General features: G+C 43.8%; 1 protein-coding gene across 6 annotated transcripts in view; it reads right to left on the bottom strand.

Moving 5' to 3' along the window:
• epha7 (eph receptor A7) overlaps positions 1 to 20,240 on the bottom strand; it is a 307,453-nt gene that overhangs the window by 164,343 nt on the left and 122,870 nt on the right. For all 6 annotated transcript variants that reach the window (XM_038799579.1, XM_038799580.1, XM_038799582.1 and 3 more), the window contains exons 4-5: positions 11,589 to 11,744; positions 9,451 to 9,786 (exon numbers count right to left, since the gene is read on the bottom strand). In XM_038799579.1, coding sequence (XP_038655507.1) covers positions 9,451 to 9,786; positions 11,589 to 11,744 — 492 coding nt within the window. The remainder of the gene's footprint in view (positions 1 to 9,450; positions 9,787 to 11,588; positions 11,745 to 20,240) is intronic.

Genomic DNA, 20,240 nt, shown 5'->3' with positions numbered 1-20,240 from the left:
TCCGGCACCTCTTCGGGGAGGCTGGTGCGGGAATTGAACCGTGCTGCTGGCCTGCCTTGGTCTGCTTTAAAAGCCAGCGATTTAGCCCAGTGTGCTAAACCAGCCCCTGGTGAATACTCTGGAGAGTTGGCAAATGCCATACAACATATCATACAACTTAATGTACTGAAACATGCTCACATGCTTAATCATCTGCTAATCCTGTTTAGGAGCTGTATTTATTGTATAAAGATAGCACACATTGACAGACATTCTCAAGTTCTTGCATACACATGAGACTGATTTTTCTCCTCATGACACTGAGTGATGCCATGTTGGATGGACCAAAATGGAGGCATTCACCTTGGATGGCATTTTCCCTGGGGTGGGAAATGTGGCAGGTTGCAGTTCGATGCTCACCTGCAGTAATAACAACAATAATCTTTATTAGTGTCATTAGTAGGTTTACATTAACACTGCAATGAAGTTACTGTGACAATCCCCTAGTTGCCACGCTATGGCACCTGTTTGGGTACACTGAGGGAGAATTCAGAATGTCTAGTTCACTTAATAAGCACGTCTTTCGAGACTTGTCGGAGGAAACCGGAGCACCAGGAGGAAGCCCACACAGAGACACGGGGAAAACATACAGACTCCGCACAGACAGTGACCCAAGCCAGGAATCGAACCCAGGTCCTTGGCACTGTGAAGCAACAGTGCTGAACATTACCGTGCCACATAATCTTGGAACTGCAATTTAAATGTCTACTGCAAATGCAATTTTCCCTCACATTAGCATTTTTGTCAAGACAGGTGGTGCTTGAAGGCTATGGGAAACAAGCCAGGTAAGTTAGATCATGATTCTTGGGGGAAATTGGGCAGTTGGGGACCATTTGACAGGTAGGTTTAATAGATCTGGCAAACTTCAAATGTCATAATTTGAATTTACTATCGGGCTCTGTCCTTAAAAAATGATCATGAAATTGACCAGCCTTGTGTGTACAGACTTATGTATTACAGCACTTCATCCAGTGCATAACGTGCTCTTATGCATTCAACATTATTGGGAACCTGATTTAAATGTGTCATGTGTACACTGTGGTTTACATATTACTATGATTTAAACTCTGGCTAGCTTTTCAGACTTTGGAAATAAATTGAACAATTTCCAGAGTTCTCTGATTGAAACTCTAGATTCTTTGAAAAAAATAGATCAGATGGCTTGACAGCTGGTGAGACTTCAATGAGTCTATTGTATTGAGCTTTGTAGGGTCTCTACATTCATCTATATAATGTAGTCCTATTATAAATGCATGGCTGAGCTCCAGGTGCCATGAATGGATGTAGGTCATCAGGAACTGTTTACACAATTGTGAGGGGATTGTATGCTTTATTTGATTTTTAAAGCAAGTTAAAGAGGATTTGAAGGTGTTTTTCAATGGTTGTTTGTTTATTGTGACACAATAATTAGCACTTGAGGTACGTGGAATTTAAATGGCTATGTGTTTGATTAACAGTTTTATGAACTTTCCAAAGGGTCAGTTTTCAAGAGGAATCTGAAGGTTGTTTTTTTTTTCTTTAATTTCCTGAGCATTTGCCCATGAGTTCTATACACAGTGGACACTGGTTGAGTAGGGTTGGAGGAGACATGAGGGGGGATGGAGAGGGCATGGGATATGAGGGTGTATGAACGGGGTATGGGAAATTTGGGAGCATAGAGGAGAATCGGGGCTTCAAGGACATAGATGCAGCATGAGAGATTAGGGAACATGGAGGAGGTATGTGAGAGACGAGGGGATGATTGGGAATGGGGCTCTTGGAGGAGGCATGGGAGATATGGAGCATGGAGGAAGCATGGGAATGGGTGGTCAGTTTAGAGGAGTGAGTGATGAGGAGTAGATGGTCGAACAACCATGTTGAGAATGGGGCTGATATATCAGTGAGAGGAGTCAAATCTTTTAACCTACGAGCCTGGTATCCATCTGCTTTCGTTCCCGCCTTGGGGACGTTCTTGTTCCACTCTTGGCCCAGCTTTGAGGAGGTAGAAGCCATGATTTCAGCCCACCTCCAACATTGAAAGGCCAAATTTCCAGGTAAATGGCCTGAACTTCCAAAGTTGGAAATGCCACCCACAATGGCAAATGGCCACACACAAACACACACACACACACAAAACTTGGGAGGTTTCAGGACACAGTGCTAAATCTGTCTGGCCCCAATTCACTCAACCGATTTTGATTATATTTTTGTGTCAATTTTTGTTCTTGCACGTAATTATATCAGGCTAATTCTTCTTGTCAAGTGCCAAAATTGAAACCGGAGGAGAGGGAAAATGTGGCATTCAAATTTCTAGCAACCTGTGTGTTTCTGAACCCTTTCAAATTTGAAGCCACAAATAATGATGTAGCAAATAACTGGTGCATGTTAATGTCACAGAGTAATATTTCAAGTTGAATGCTATTTCAAGGAGTAAATTGGAATTGCTCCTGCAATATTAAAGCTGCAGCTCAGCTTTGTTGTTCAGCCGTACTATATTGTCATCCAAATTTTAGACCTACTTCAAGAAGCCTGAGCACATAACCTTGGATGATACACCAGTGCAGTACTGAAGGGTCCTGTACTGTCAGGGATGCTATACCTCTGATATTAAATCACAATGCAGGATTCACCTGAGGAAAGAGTTGTGCTCTGAAAGCTAGTGATTCGAAACAAACCTGTTGGACTTTAACCTGGTGTTGTAAGACTTCTTTCTGTGAAATGGCAATGTAACTTATTAATTGTGCTGGATGTGCACTGCTGCCTCTCGGCGCCAAGGTCACAGGTTCGATCCAGGCTCTGGGTCAATGTTCGTGTGGAGTTTGCACATTCTCCCTGTGTCTGCGTGGGTCTCACCCCCACAACCCAAAAGATGCGCAGGGTAGGTGGATTGGCCACGCTAAATTGCCCCTTAATTAGAAAAAACGAATTGGGTTTATTTTGTTATAAATTAATTTATTTATTTTTGTTTTAAATTGTGCCGAATGTTTGACAGATACTTTCCAGCAATTTTACAGGATAACAATACCTCTTTAAGGTAGCTTATTATATTGGACAACTGACAACAACTGAGTCTTACAATTAAATATGGAGATTTTCCTTTGAGGGCATGCGCTCCGACTTATCCAATATTTGTTTATGTACTGGATCACCCAAGCACAGACTCAGAAAAATATCCTCAATATTGTAGGGAAATAAGAATAAGCAGCAAAAGTGAGATTGATTTGAACACAGTATCTTTTGATAACCGAGCCCCTATCCTCCTCATACATAAATAAATGTACAAAGAAATGACACCTCTAGTCAGGAAATAAGACACGGCTAGGTCAGGAGGGCATTGCAATTAAAGGTCATTCAAGCATTTCCTCCCCAGCCTTGAGAAAATGAGGCTCGAGTGGGACTTGGACATTTGCTCTGAAGAATGAGTTAATATTTCACCAGTCTTACAACTGACACCTCACTGAACCTGTGACCTCCATCATCCTTTCAAATCATTTTCATTTCTCATTTTTTGCTTTCTGCTTCACCTTTTTGTTCTGCATGGCATAATTAAAGGAGAGCAGTCGATGGGTGCATAAGTGGTGACCAGTGATAAAGATAATGGAAACCAAGGTTGATACACACAAAATCAAAAGTGTAACAAACAATACTTCTGTTATCTGAAATCAAATTTATGGCGACTCACCACGTTGTTTCTTTCAGGTTAAAGCACGTTATACACTTCAGGTCACCTCGTGTACATAAAGATATCCTTTGTAACTCATTTTGTTGCATGGTTTAACAGCTTATTTTGCATTAAGTCACAAAATGTTGCTTGCCATCCTGAGGACATCAAGCAATTAAGGGAACAATTTTCCCATTTGACTACACTGCAAATTTCAGGGGATGAAATCTCTCTGACAATAATTTCTTCCATCATTAAAGTTTGCAGCAATTTCCTGGTTTGCACTCACTTATCAGTAAAGCTTTATTTTGCTTCAGAGGTACTTTGAGTTATTCGAGGCCCGACAATGGCATATCAGTGCCCTATTCTGTAATATTAGTAGATTTTTCCAGATCTTCAAGGTAATAAGGGGCTTGAACGCACAGGTGTAATGTCATTGTCCATTTATTTTGATATTTCACCTTATGCAATCTTAAAAACAAAGAAACACTGCAAATGAATCCTTTGTATTGTATTGCCTACTGAGCTGAATGAAGCACGGTGTAATTTTGAATTGGGTTGTGGTTATAGATCTTCCGTAACTCTCTGAAGTCAGCTCTCCCCACCCCACCCCACCGCCCCCACTCAACTATAGTTGTACGTTCCTATATTAAGAGGCATTGTTGCTGATGTACACTAATGATCCTAATCTCTTAACTGTGCAGAACAAGTTCAATACAGCAAAAGAATACTGAATCTGCCATCTGATATCATTAAATCATTGTTTTGTTTCTGATTGCTAGTCAAGTAGGGATTGCAAAATAGTCTTTTCCGAGCAAATATTTTCACTGCTGCATTATAATTGAGGGCCAGATTTTTTTTAAAAATTGGAAACACTAATTGTCTGTTGCTGACATGCCATGGCTAATTAAAAACTGCTTGCTTGGAAGAAGTACTAATTGTTTTTCACAAGTCTTCTTCCCTTGTCCTTGTGTCCTTGCCGAGTTGAGTAGTTGTAGGCCCAGGCGTAAATCTCTGTCACGTATCTTGTCGTTGAACATACATCATCGCTTTCTGCTCATCCCCAATTCATTCTGCTTGCTCGCAGCAATTATCCCTCTCTTAGTGCTTGACCTCTCGGCAAATGGAGTGCAGAAAGGTTGCTAATTTTTTTCCCATGGACTTAGTAGTTAATTGATCTCCATTCGGCTGCCCAGAAACATTTTCACTGAGCTAGTTTAATGATGAATCAGCTCGTGCCAGTTAAAATACCTCTGCTTCCTTAGCATTGCACATTGTTACACGCCTGTACTGACCCGGTCTTGGTTTTGACATTTATCAACATAAATTAATCAACATTGCATAAATGCTGACCTTTAATTTATCAGATGTTTATCCAAGTCAACGTTTATACTAGTTTTGTCAGTTGTTCTTAAACGGGACCATTTTATTTCCCGAAATCAACACAAGGCCTGAGTTATCCATTCAAAAATTATTATTTGCCAAAACATCACTCCTGTGCCCTGCCTGATGGTGTGTCATGCCTTTGTCAAAGTTGGCGGTGAAAGGGGAGGCATAAGCGAACAGATATGCAATTTGAGGGTGCTGAATTACACAATTTACATCCCTCAAAACATTTCACACATTAGGGAGGTGTGCGATGCACTTTTTCTGTATTACTGTTCTAATTGTTACAGTAAGAGGTTAAACATCTTTAGTCTAATGTGGCGAGGAAAGACTGAAGGAATGTGTGTGTATCCCTGAATAATGAGCAAACATACCACACAGTAACTGCAGAGTCTCATTTGTGTTCAACAATAATAGCAAATCATGCCAAGTTAGAAAAAAAAATTAACATTGGAGAAGAAACTAACTATAAAGATATATGTCTGTTCCTTTCATTTTAAAGCACTCTCTTCGTACAAATAAAAACTGTTAGGTAACTCTAGTATTGATTGGAGAGGCAAGAGAGGCTTGCATACTCAATCATGCAATGATGTATTTCAACACAGTTTACATTATTGCAGTGTGTGTGTGGTTAAAAACAAATAGAAATAAAGGGCGGGATTTTCCAATCCCGCGGCAGAGTGTCCACGCCATCAGGGGGCCAGCATGGCGGTGGAGCGGATTGCGCCGCTCCAGGTGCCGATCCCGGTGCGAACTGTGCGCTGCGGGATCCGCGCATGCACAGTTGCCCCGGCGCCCACGAGGACATGCGCAGTGGTGCCGGCGTCAATGTGCACTTGTGCAGTGGCCTCCTTCAATATGCCGGCACCAATGCAACATGGCGCAGGACTACAGGGGCTGGCGCATAGGAAAGGGGTCCCCCAGCCACAGAGGCTGGCCTGCTGATCGGTGGGCCCTGATCACGGGTCAGGCACCAACCCCGGGGTCGGACCCTCCATCCCTCCCTCCACAGGCCGCCACCCGACTCTTCAACATCGAGGTCCCGCCAGCTCAGAGCAGGTTAGAACAGCGCCGGCGGGACTCGCCCCTTTTCTGACGGCCGCTCAGCTCATACGGGCCGGAGAATCGGCGGGCCGGCAACGTAGTACGGCCGGCCCGCGACAACCACGCGAACGGGCCACGTGTCGGGGTGGCATGGCCCATTCGCGGGGATTCTCCGGCCCAGCCCAGCCCCACATGTCCAAGAACAAGAGTTGGAAAGTGGAATTAAACTAATTTCAGGTGATGATAATAATAATAACAATCTTTGTCAAAAGTAGGCTTACTTTTCACTTGGTAGCCCGATGTGAAGTTCACAGCAATGAACTTACTATGAAAAGCCCCGAGTCGCCACATTCTGGCACCTGTTCAGGTGCAGAGAGGGAGAATTCAAAATTCTCAGCTGGTACGGGAATTGAACCCACGCTGCTGGCCTTGTTCTGCATCACAAACCAGCTGTCTGGCCCACTGTGCTAACAAAAGAGTTGACAGAGAATTTGGAATGCCAATCTTAATTTATATCTAACCTTAGATTATTACAGCGTTGTTATTATATACACACAAAATACAAACAGAACTGAGAAATTGTCAAGAAAGGTGAAAATTAGAAAGAACATAAGAACATAAGAACTAGGAGCAGGAGTAGGCCATCTGGCCCCTCGAGCCTGCTCCGCCATTCAATGAGATCATGGCTGATCTTTTTTGGACTCAGCTCCACTTTCCGGCCCGAATACCATAACCCTTAATTCTTCAAAAAACTATCCATCTTTATTTTAAAAACCTTTAATGAAGGAGCCTCAACTTCTTCACTGGGCAAGGAATTTCATAGATTCACAACCCTCTGGGTGAAAAAGTTCCTCCGAAGCTCAGTCCTAAATCTACTTCCCCTTATTTTGAGGCTATGCCCCCTAGTTCTGCTTTCACCCACCAGTGGAAACAACCTGCCTGCATCTAACCTATCTATTTCCATTCATAATTTTATAAGTTTCTATAAGATTCCCCCCCCCCCCCCCACCGGCATCCTTCTGAATTCCAACGAGTACAGTCCCAGTCTACTCAACCTCTCCTCGTAATCCAACCACTTCAGCTCTGGGATTAACCTAGTGAATCTCCTCTGCACACCCTCCAGCACCAGTAAGTCCTTTCTCAGATAAGGAGACCAAAACTGAACATAATACTCCAGGTGTGGCCTCACTAACTGCAGCATAACCTCCCTAGTCTAAAACTCCATCCCTCGAGCAATGAAGGACAAAACTCCATTTGCCTTCTTAATCACCTGTTGCACCTGTAAACCGTTTTTTTGTTACTCATGCACTAGCACACCCAGGTCTCTCTGCACAGCGGCATGTTTTAATATTTTGTCATTTAAATAATAATCCCTTTGCTATTATTCTGACCAAAATGGATAACCTTACATTTGTCAATATTGTATTCCATCTGCCACAGCCTAGACTATTCACTTAACCTATCCAAATCCCTCTGCAGGCTTCCGGTATCCTCTGCACTTTTTGCTTTATCACTCATCTTAGTGTCGAATGCAAACTTGGACACATTGCATTTGGTCCCCAACTCCAAATCATCTATGTAAATTGTGAACAATTGTGGGCCCAACACTGATCCCTGAGGGACATCACTAGCTACTGATTGCCAACTAGAGAAACACCCATTAATCCCCATTCTTTGCTTTCTCTTAATTAACCAATCCTCTATCCATGCTACTACTTTACCCTTAATCCCATGCATCTTTATTTTACGCAGCAATCTTTTGTGTGGCACCTTGTCAAAAGCTTTGTGGAAATCCAGATATACCATATCCATTAGGTCCCCGTTATCTACTGCACTGGTAATGTCCTCAAAAAATTCTACTAAATTAGTTAGGCACGACCTGCCCTTTATGAACCCATGCTGGTCTGCCCAATGGGACAAATTCCATCCAGATGCCTTGTTATTTCTTCCTTGATCATAGATTCCAGCATCTTCCCTGCGACCGAAGTTAAGCTAACTGGCCTATAATTACCCGCTTTCTGCCTACTTCCTTTTTTAAACAGTGGTGTCACGTTTGCTAATTTCTAATCCGAAAGAAACTGCAGTCAAACCAAGAGAATATTCGCCCAAAACCAAGTTAAGAGGCTGAACTCATACTGGAACCTGGCACTTTTAAAGTTTTGTTTTATTCTTTCATGGGAAGTGGACATCCCAGCATTTGTTACCCATCCCTTTCTGGGTGGGAACCTTGTTTTGTAACTGGCGAGGGGCATGGTAAATCAGAAAATGAGATCTCACCAGCGAGAATCCCGTTTCCTGACTCTCACGAGACTTTGCACCCGAGTTGCCAATTATACACGAAGCAAACATGGGCGCAAAATCACACCTCAATAATTTTAGTGTTGGTGCAAAATTGTTTCAGTTTCACACCAACAATTATCCTGTGGAGTAAATACACCTTGAAGGTATACATTAATTAGTATCTTGTGCCAAACATAACCACAGCAGTTGCCACAGAAGAACGTGAGGACAAGAAAAGTAATTCTGCAATTAAATCCACTTCTTTCACAGCCCACAAAATATTGATACCTGGCGATGATAAATCTCACTTAACCTCACAGTTGAAGAACTGCTAACTTAAATATCGTCACTTAATACACTAAATGAGAACTCTGTCACGCATTCACAAGAGCAATGGATTGATTCTTAATTCTACAGAAAGCATAGGAAGTCAAACTGAAACCAAGGCAAGAGTAAAATGAGACTGGTTGGGACTTAAATGACAACGTGGAAGGCTTAATCTATCTGTTTTTTAAACAAAGTTGTGAACTCACCAGTACTTTAAGAGGACCAGAAGGTTGCTAAAAGGCGCATAAGAGATTTGCTAAGGTTATACTGGGGTGAGAGACCTCTTGTTATGAGAAGCCACGAGAGGAACGGAGGCCTCTCTTCATGAGGAGGTTAAGAGGCGATCAGGGGTTGATCCAGTAACATCATGCTTTCTTTCCTAGTGCTAGTTCAAGGATGCTTTCATATTCCAAACTTGACTGATTCAATTCCAGGAATCAAAAAATATTATCAAGCCAAAGGTCATGATTAAGAAAATGTTTCAAAACATTACCTTAGAGTAACTAAAACTGGAGTTAGAATGAATAAATCAATTTTGTTTTTTAGACTTAGTCCCAGATGACTAAAGCAAAGTAGAAATTAAAGAAAGGACAGCAAATACAACAGAACCAGTTAAAACATGAAGATATTTCTGGAGATTAGGCTGGAGACGACAACAACAAAATTAGGATTTTGTTTCAAAACCATAGACTGTGCATGAAATTGTCTTGGCTCATTTTGGCTCTACATCTTACCTGCTTGACTTGTGGTAATGCTGACGGCCGCAAATAACCTCTGGGTCCGGCTCAGTTCTGAGACACCATTCACGGCTTCAACCTCGAATGTATAATTGGCGTGGGCCAGTAGATCTACGACTGTCACATACGTATCTGCCAGTCCTGACTGTTGGGGCATAAAGCCGATACTGCTTCCACAAGGCACACACTCGCCCTGCTCCCAGCTGCATTGTTTGCACATGATTCTGTAGGTGACATCATCCCGACCCCCGGTATCTGCTGGTGGACCCCACTCAAGACTCACTGTTGTCTGATTGATGTTATAAATGAGATTTTGCGGTGCAGAAGGAGGTCCTTAGGAATCAGGAAAAAAAGTACTGGTCAGATAAAGGCACACTACCAGCCACAGATGTGTAGATTAGACGGACATGTTAAAACTGACAATACTCTTAGCTCCGAATTGAACTGATTAAGAATGTTTGCAAGAAGTTTCAGACATTTTTTTTGTCTTTCTCTTTTTTTTTTAATTTCCTAATTCATTTTTTCCAATTAAGGGGCAATTTAGCGTGGCCAATCCATCTACCCACAACTTTGCGTTGTGGGGGCGAAATCCACACAAGCACAGGGAGAATGTGCAAACTCCACACAGACAGTGACCCAAGGCCGGGATCGAACCCGGGACCTCGGCGCCGTGAGGCAGCTGTGCTAACCACTGCTTCCCAATGCTGCCCTGTCTTTCGCAATTGAATATCACCAATCACTATTTTTCGATGTACTATTTGTCAATGTACTCTGTTGATTATTCTTTTTGTCTACTATGTATGTACTGTGTACGTTCCTTTGGCCACAGAAAAATCCTTTTCACTGTACTTCGATACATATGACAATCAATCAATCAATGTACTTATGATAAATATATTAATTGCTGTAATGGTACGCTCGGCCTCGGACCAGGCCTTTTACTCAAACCAGCACAATTAACAATTATTCACACCAGACATAGTGGACTAAGCAGTGGTACCCCTCAGAAAATAATATTAACTGTTTTGAAGAGGGAACTGCTTCCAGTTTTCATCCTCCCTACTAAAAGCAGTGGACTCTAAATTAGATAGCACCCAATACCGGGTTCATTACCTTGTACTGGGAGATGGTAGTATTCTGGTAATGTCACTGGATGAGTAATCCAGAGACCCAGCTTAATGCTCTGGGAACAAATCCCACCACAGTAGTTGGTGGAATCTGAATTCAGTTGTTGGATCTGGAATATGAAGCTAGTCCCAGTGACGCTGGACATAAAAACCAATCCGGTTCACTAATGACCCATGAAGACAGGAAAATCTGCCATCCCTACCTGGTCTGATCTACATGTGACTCCAGACCCTCTGAAAGGGCAACAAAATGCTGATCTTGCCTAAGCACTCCCACTTCTCATGAAAGAAAGAAAAAATCAGTATGTTATGAATGAGCACCGATAGAGACACAACAACCATCTAAATTTGTCCTCCAGCCCGACTGAAATAAATAAAGCAAGTTATGGCTGCCAACCATCCTCCACCGGTTCCCCCATCATTCCACACCTACTAAGTGGATGCAACAATGTTGGTAAGCCCCGGTCACTCTTCTAGCCTGCAATAAGCTGGGAAACTGGGAGAGAAGATTACAGGTTTCTGTTCCTAATCAATAGTTGAATGGAATTGGAGAAACAGATAACTAGATAATTCACTATCTGGAGTGCAGGTCCAAAATCTGATCCATTAGCTGCACAGGTGAGCAAAAATCACCCTGTATGCCAGAAATCCTTATAATAATAATCTTTATTGTAACAAGTAGGCTTACATTAACACTGCAATTAAGATACTGTGAAAATCCCCGAGTCGCCACACTCTGGAGCCTATTCGGGTACACCGAGGGAGAATTCAGAATGTCCAATTCACATAAAAGCACGTCTTTTGGAACTTGTAGGAGGAAACTGGAGCACCCGGAGGAAACCCACGCAGTTACAGGGAGAACGTGCAGACTCCACAAAGACAGTGACCAAGCCGGTAATCGAATCTGGGACCCCGGAGCTGTGAAGTAACTGTGCTAACCACTGTGCTACCGTGCTGCCCATAAACCTGAAAATGTATGCTGCCGTAAGGTAACATAAGTGAACTTACTGGTACAAGACACAGAGGGAGGATCAGTGAGAGCTCTGTAGTAGCCATCCTCGCACTCACACCATGAGGAGCCTTCCCGAGCTGCGTGACTATGAGCTGGGCAGCGGGCACACCGATGGTCCTGTGACGACGACTTATAGAATCCTGGTTCACAAGCTGCCAAAGAAAATATATCATTTTAATGTCAGTGAATTTGATGGCACTACAAGATTAAAGTTCAATACAGCTTCCATTTAGAACATTGTGAAAAATAAATGAGAAACAAAAAAGATTGTCACATAATGCTTAGCTTATGTACTGGGCAAAGTGCTCCAAGTTAAGACAGGATGCATTTATCACCTATAGTGATCACCCCTTCAACTCACTAATGGTCATTTTGGTTCCTCGGTGTACACCACTAAGGTAGAGAACATAAATCACTGTATGCTAGCACTTAAATCAGTACCAAACTCTCTCATCTAATTGTAGTTTTCCTGTTAACCTTATATCAATTGAGTCTCCTTTCTCCCACAAGCAAAATTCATACAAATCCTTCACCTTTACGAGGAAAACCAATTGAAATCTAAAATGATTTTAAGTCTTACAAGATTTACAGCTGGCCCTGTGCAAGTTCCGAATTAGTTATCACTTTGTGGCAAAGTTATCCAAATATTGATCACTTCTGTTAAATGACAATATTCCATCTGACCACAAACACATTACATCAGAAGATGCAGCAAGCAAATCTTCATCTGGCATAAATATGTTTTGACCGAAGCTGTGGAAAAAAAACCCAGCATAACCCTCCACCAACTGTGCATTTGAAAGAAATGCTGGAGCTTTTGGGAGAAGTGGACCAGGATCAGAGGATGATCAGGATAATGTTCTTCCCTCAACCTTGTGCTGACATTACTCAGAACTTTTGATTTAAAAAATTATCAATACTGAGACCAAATTTTCAACTGGGTGAGGAGGTGTGCTTCGGTGGGTAAATGGCCACCCTTAGTTATTTTTGGAGGAAATCCAATTTTCCTCTGCATTCCCGACCCCGCACAATTTTTCCTCTGGTCTTTTTGCTGAGTGGGGAATGCCTAGAGTTCAAAATGCACACCTGTCCCCATGGAGGTGGGGCTCCCCAGTTTAAGTGTGGTTAACAATCAGATTTCGTCCCTCATACCATGGTCACCTGGTGTTGCGATGTTTTGGAAGCCCATTAAAAGCATGTCAAGTTTGAGGTTCGTGAGGAAAATGGAAAGCCTGCTGAGGAGTCTGCAACATTCTGAAAGGTAATGGTAATTTTTTTTTCATCCCCAAATGTCATTATTAGGTGTTGTGTTATAATGTAGATGCATTTTTAATGCAGCGATTCATCATTGGGATCTGCAAGTTGGCCCTTACATTGACCAGCTTGGTGCATTTGTTTACATACATTAGTGCTTTTTCAATGGGGAAAGCACCACAATGCAGTGCAAATGTTACTAAATGCCCTGTCAGCCTGTGCTGTTCTACCGTGATTTAAATGGCTTTGGCTGTTTGTCACGGATGCTTTAAAGGGTGTTTCCCCAAAGTCACACATGGATAATGTATTTGTGTACGTGTGTATTTTCTTTCTCATGGAGTGAGAAATTCAATTTAAAAATAAACCACAGCAAAGGCTTTTTACTTAAAAAGAAAAACAATTGTTTATTTTACACTATTGCTCTGGAAGCTTTGTACATCACGGTTGCGGCTTTATTTGTGTTCACAGTTACCTCAGAAAAGATAGTCACTAACACATTACACACCCAATTATTTACAGCTGAAGATAGAAACAATACTTATAAAAAGTTGGATCAGTTCAGTCTCCCTGTTGTCCGGTATGTTTTGGCTTGACATGTTTAAAGTCAAAATGTTGCTTTCTCTGAAGTGAAGGCTTTGAAGTTAGAACCATGGAGCCATAGAATCCCGACAGTTCAGGAAACCATTCGACCATCAAGTTTACACCGACCCTCCGAAAGAGCAATCTATCCAGGGCCACTCCCTGTCCCTGTAACCCACCTAACCTGCACATATTCAGACACTAAGGGCCAATTTTATCATCACCAATTCACCTAACGTGCACATCCTTGGACTGTGGGAGGAAACCAAAGCACATGGAGGAAACCCACGCAGACACACGGAGAACGTGCAGACTCCACACAGACAGTCACCCTAGGCCGGAATTTAATCTGGGTACCAGACACTTGAGGCAGCAGTGCTATCCACTGTGCAGCTGCAATGTCTTCCACTGTCGAATTGCTGAAGATTGCTTTAACACGTGAGTTTTCAAGACGGAATCGGGTTTACAGGGAGGAGGGAAAGCTCCTTGCTTTTCGTTCAGCAGGCATGGCACTTTTAGCTGCCCAGATGCTTACAGCAGACCATTAGATATTTCTGGATGCCCCTCACTCTTTCCCTGGGCTTGAAGCTCTTGGCTGCTTCTCTGAAAATGTTTTCTCAATTTAGTTCTCTGTGGATCTACCTTTTGTATGCCACTGTCTCAACAATCCTGAATCATTTTCCAAAGAAGGAAATTGATCAGCACAATCCTGGGCCCTATCTTAGCCATTCTTAGTTTGAAGATCCATTTAAATCCAAATGTCTTTTGTGATTCCTCTGGAAGTGAAATGAAAGTCACCTTAGTCCCAGAGCACCATAGGCTGATCTCCCATTTTGATAGAGAGCTAACGAGTGGTGATATAAGCTGAGGGTCACCTCACTCAGGTGAGGGGCAAGGTTGAGAAGGTGGGTGTTCATGGATGACCACAGCCCAAACGGGAATTGAACCCGCATTGTTGACAACACTCTGCATACGAACCAACCATCAAGCCACTGAGTTAACTGACCCCCCCACATAATCTGGGCCACATCTTGGTTGGAAGGGTTGGATCCACAAGAGAAGTCTGTGACCGTCAGAATCCATTTAGTTTCATTTTAATTTTGATCAGTTCAAGGTTTTTAAAGGTTACCTTAGTACAGTTTATTTCAAAATTCATAATGCTGTCATGAAAACACTGTCATGGAACAGATAAAAAGAAAAGCTGAGGCTGAATTTTACAAGGCTGCATATTGCTTGCCCCCTCTCCTTCTCCATTCCAAAAGTTGCTTTGAAATCGATAGATAACATGCTGGGGGCAGCCAAAATGACAGAGTGCGCTGAGACGTGGGCAATCTGATTGGCTGGCAGCTTCAGCAATCCCAGCAGTGCCAAAACTCAGCAGTGGCCATTGATGAGACTACAAACTGGCCCAGGATGAAGAAAAGAATGAATTCTGGAGAGAGTCCAGCCTTTTTGGATGGGGAAGAATCTAATACCTGAGGGATGTGGGAGCAAAGGGCTTTGGAGGGCATGCAGGGTGACACTAACGGGGGTATCATCTTTGTAGCTGCTCCCAATGGGCACAGGACACCGCGTGAAAGACATACCCGCCTTCCTTCCTTCTCATCTTTACACTCGTTAGGTTAAAAAACAGCTTTCTCACTCCCACTGCCTCCCCACCATATTATGCCATGGGTAGCTTAATATTCAGGTTAATTGGCTGTATAACAATCTCAAATGATTGTGGCACAGTGGTTAGCACTGCTGCTTCGCAGCTCCAGGGACCCGGGTTCAACTCCAGCCTCAGGTGACTGTGTGTGGAGTCTGCACGTTCTCCACGTGTGTGCGTGGGTTTCCTCCGGGTGCACCGGTTTCCTCCTACAGTCCAAAAATGTGCAGGTTAGGTGGATTGGCCATGCTAAATTGCCCCTTAGTGTTCAAAACGTTAGGTCGGGTTGCTGGACTACAGGGATCGGATGGAGGCGTGGGCTGAGGGTGCTCTTTCTAAGGACTGGTTCAGACTCGATGGGCTGTATGGTCTCCTTCTGCACTGAAGGGATTCTATAAAATGGCAGATGGCTACCGATTTTGAAGGACTGGGTTGGGGGCAGGTGAGAAACCAGTGCCCTACCCTGCCAAAAACACCTCCAGCATGGGGTTGTAAAATGCAGCCCTTGGATTTGGCACTTGAAAAAATGTATAACCACCTGCTCCCTTGCATACATTGATAGGCACTCTGATTTCAAATTCAGATAAGCACCTTGTGCCATTTTCTTCTCAGAGAGTAATGTATTATTTGGGTAACTGAAGTCATACCAATGCTTGATTGAGTTCCGAGTGCTAATGGTATTCAGCACAGTAGGGGCGGGATTCTCTAATCCTGAGGCTAAGTGTTGACGCCGTTGGAAACGCCGTCGCGTTTCTCGACAGCGTCTACACAGCCTCAGGATCAGCAATTCTGGCCCATACAGGGGGCCAGTACGGCACTGGAACGGTTCACGCCGCACCAGCTGCTGATCCCGGCATCAAATGGGCGCCGCGGGATCCGCGCATGCGCAGTGGCACTGGCGCCAACACACGCATGCGCTGTGGCTTCCTTCAACTCGCCGTCCCCGACGCAACGTGGCACAGGACTACAAGGGCTGGCGCAGAAGAATGGAGGCCTCCAGCCAGAGAGGCCGGCCCGCCGATCGTGGGCCAGGCCACATGGGAGCCGCCCCCCCCACCCCCCGACAGGCCGTCCCCCCACCCTTCCAAGCCGAGTTCCCGCCGGCTGAGAGCAAGTGTGTACGGCGGCGGCGGGACTCGGCTTTTTTACGACGGCCGCTCGACCCATCCCGGGCCGAGAATCGGGGGCCGGCCACGCAGAGCAGCCCGGATGGCGGCGCGCAACAACGGCAGCGCCAATGGTGCCAATTCTCTGCTATGCGGAGAATCCCGTGCCAGCGTCAGGGCGCTGTGGCGCGATTCGCGCCGGTCGCGGGGATTCTCTGGCCCGGCCCCGGGCTGAGAGAACCCCGCCCGTGATGTTCCATTTTTCAGAGAATGAAGAAGTTATAATGACAAATTGTCCCTTAGATGATGTGATTTATAGTTTGTTGACAGAAGCTAATGGCTTACAAGAATTACCAATTTTATTTCACATGGCATAATTAATTTTGTTCTCAAACTCAATAATATGGAGGCTTTTATGAGATGGTGAGAGCCCACCTGCACCCCCCCCCCCCCACCACCCTCGCGCCCCCCCCCCCCAAGGAATGAAAAATAATTTCCATTGATATCGCATGGAATTTGAAAATTGTACATCATGGATGCTGGATGTGTGTCTATTCAGGTTGGGGGGGGGGGGGGGAATTGAGGTAGCATGGGAAATCTGACAGTGCGTGGGCTGGTATGGGGGGTGAGAAGGGGTGGGGGAGGTGAGGTATGATGTTTACCTGGCCCTTAAACACTGGTGGGTGTGAGAGTGTTGTGTTGGGGGACCAAGGTGGGCTTCTGGATGACCAGCCTCTGCTCTCACACTTCACGTACTTCAGCAAAACTCACAAACTGCATAGAACCCGATCCCAGTGCAAAAAGACAACATGGCACATGGGAAGTCACACATGGTTTGGGTGTGCAGTTTAAGAGACATGGAAGTGCACAGGTTGGGGTTTCCTATGCTTATAGGGAGATTCAGCTTCTTGATCACAAAGCACTGAGTGAATCCTTGTGTGCACAGAATTTAAAATATAATAATAATCTTTATTGGTGTCACAATTAAGATTACATTAACACTGCAATGAAGTTACTGTGAAAATTCCCTAGTTGCCACACTTCGGCACCTGTTCGGGTACACAGCGGGAGAATTCAGAATGTCCAAATTCACCGAACAAGCACGTCTTTTGCGGCTTGCGGGAGGAAACTGGCGTGCCCGGAGAAAACCCACGCAGACACAGGGAGAATGTGCAGACTCCGTATAGACAATGACCCAAGCCAGGAATCCAACCAGGGACCCTGGCGCTGTGAAGCAACAGTGCTAACCACTGTGCTACCGTGCCGCCCCATATGCTACCGTACCACCAAATATCCAGTTAAACTTAGAACAACCATTGCTCCTACAAAGCTTTTCAAACATCTTTGCACTAAGGAAACCTCTCGCACCAACTTGATTCGCTATAGGTTAATCATTTCTTCATAACAGTTGATCCAAATGTTTCGCTTTTACTTTTTCCCGGGATGTGGACACCATTGACAATAACCCAATTGGCCTTGAACTGAACATTTCACAGCCGAGTTAAGAATCAACCACATTGTTGTGGGTCAGATGTCACATGTAGGCCAGATTGGGTAGGGACAGAAAATCACCCTCCCTAAAGGACATTAGTGAGGCAGATTGGTCTATATAATAAATGAAATGAAAAATGAAATGAAAATGAAAATTGCTTATTGTCACGAGTAGGCTTCAATGAAGTTACTGTGAAAAGCCCCTAGTCACCATATTCCGGCGCCTGTCCGGGGAGGCTGGTACGGCTGGTAACCAATGATAGCTTCATAGATACCATGACTCAAACTTGCTTTCAATTCAAGATTGGTTTAACTGAATTTAAATTTCAGCAGCTGCCATGGCAGGATTTGAACTCATGTTCCCAGAGCATTAGCCTTGCCCACTGGATTACTATTCCCGCGACATTGCCACTGTTCAACCATCTCCCCCTTTGTATAAAAGGGAAGAGAAATGGGCAGTTATCACTCAAAGATAAATTACTAGTTAGCAACAACGGTTGTAGTGTAGTCATGTAAAAAATGGCCACCTGCAAAGGACCATGGGAATTGTGGCCAATTTGGGAGACAGACAGGTACACAGCCTCTGTGTATTGCGCAAAGAAACCAGACTTGGCTGAAACCTGTTAAGAGTCGATCACAATTTCCCCCAGGACAATAGAGTTTGAATCAAGGAGTTACAACAGTAGCAGACTAACCAGCGCCACCTCTCCACCCCCCACCCCCCCCCCCCCCCGCCCTCTCCACCCCATCACCCCCCTATTTGAAAAGGCCTATGTGCCTATGATAGCTAGGACCTATCCAGCTATTGAGGTATGCACCCCCTAATTGTCTGAGATCGATATGGATGATCAAAAACCCTATCGATCCATTGGACCTGGAGTAAGGACGGCCCAAAAGAGCGCGGAAGAGACGAAGGATAAAAGGCCCTGCGCACTAGAGATCTGCCTCTTTTGGGACCGGCCTGTGTGCGACCAATTGCAGTAGAACAACCAAGTTCAAGAACCCGCGACCATTCCTGAAGGACGAGCCCAGCTGAGACGAACCCAACCACTTCCAAACTGACCACGTGGACCCGGCCTTATCTCGTACAGTGCCAGTCACTTAAAGTTAAGTAACGGTCATCTTAGTCATTAGGTGTAGTTTAGTACGGAGCCGCGTGTGTTATTGCATAGAGATACAAGTCTTGTGTTATTAATAAACTGTGTTTTTGAGCTAACATATTGGTTGTGTAGTCATTTGATCGATATAAGAAACAGCTTGTGGTTCACCCCAAAGTAAAGAAGGCAACAGTAGTCCTGACTCTGAGTGGGTTTATGGTCATGGGTTTAATCGTCACACCAAATGCTTGACATTTTAATATAGTATGGAGGGATTCCTGCACTGTTGAAGGTACCATCTCTTGGATAATATTTTATTTTTGAGGTTTTTTTCCCCTCAGGTGGATGTAAAAGACTCGATCACGCTATTCAAAATTAAGCTGGGGATATCTGGCCAAAACTATAAACAACATCACAAAGATATTTATTTCACTACTGTTTGCATTTGAATTGCCCACCATGTTTCCTACATCATAACAGTATTGTAACTAAAAACGTTCTTTATTTGCTGTAAGCATATTGCGGTGTGCTGAGGGCATGAACATCATTATATAAATACAAGTCTTTCTTTCTCATTGAATGACACCCAAACAATGCAAGGGCAAAATTGTAAATTTGTAACCATTTTTAGAACTCTGGGTTTAGTTTGCAGACTTTGTCAGCGCCTCATTGCTTGTCACCTTCAATGTTCAATTGTGTATGTCTGGTTTCAACTTCTTTTTACATCACTTTCAAAAGATAACTGTGAAGTTGAAATGTATGTACACACAAAACAGCAAAAATGTCTAAGCTGATATCGCCAGATCCCAGGCACATATAGTGTGAGCAAGGATTAAAGATCAGTGTAACAATCTAGTGAGCGCCTTGCTTGCAATGTTGGGTCATTACTACAGCATCCTGCACAGCCCTCGTCAAATCTATGTGGGTTCACAGATGTATTGTTCTGGAATTAACCTTTGCCCTAGAAATCTCTCGCAATGTCATTATGCTTGAGCTGTTAGTGTGTGGAGCTTTTTCAGTGCGTGGATGGCTGGGTTCCCGTATATACCTTGTCCTTGAGGTATGATGACACTGACACCAGAGAATTGATAGCTGTGGCATTATCATTCATAGTATACTGATGAATAATCTGTGCATCTGTGAAATTCCATTGCCTGGTGTACATGAGGAATGTTTAAAGTCTTGTTTTAGTAATGTTCAAAACATTTTACAATCTACAATTCTTATATACAATTGATGCGTAGCATTGTTACTGGGAATGCACGAAGGTCATTTAAGCTGATGATAAAAATGTATTATTACATCACTTTTAGGAAGAAATCTTGAGTGGTTATTCTACAAATCAGAGACAAAAAAGGTAAGGAAATCTAATGCAAGATATTAAAAGGAAGGTTCTTCAGTAATATTCAGCACGGTAGCATTGTGGTTAGCACAATTGTTTCACAGCTCCAGGGTCCCAGGTTCGATTCCTGG

Source organism: Scyliorhinus canicula, chromosome 6, assembly GCF_902713615.1.
Source record: "Scyliorhinus canicula chromosome 6, sScyCan1.1, whole genome shotgun sequence".
Classification (NCBI taxonomy): Eukaryota; Metazoa; Chordata; class Chondrichthyes; order Carcharhiniformes; family Scyliorhinidae; genus Scyliorhinus; species Scyliorhinus canicula.
The sequence above is the reverse complement of the archived record's forward strand: the minus strand, read 5'-3'. Positions and strand labels throughout refer to the sequence as shown.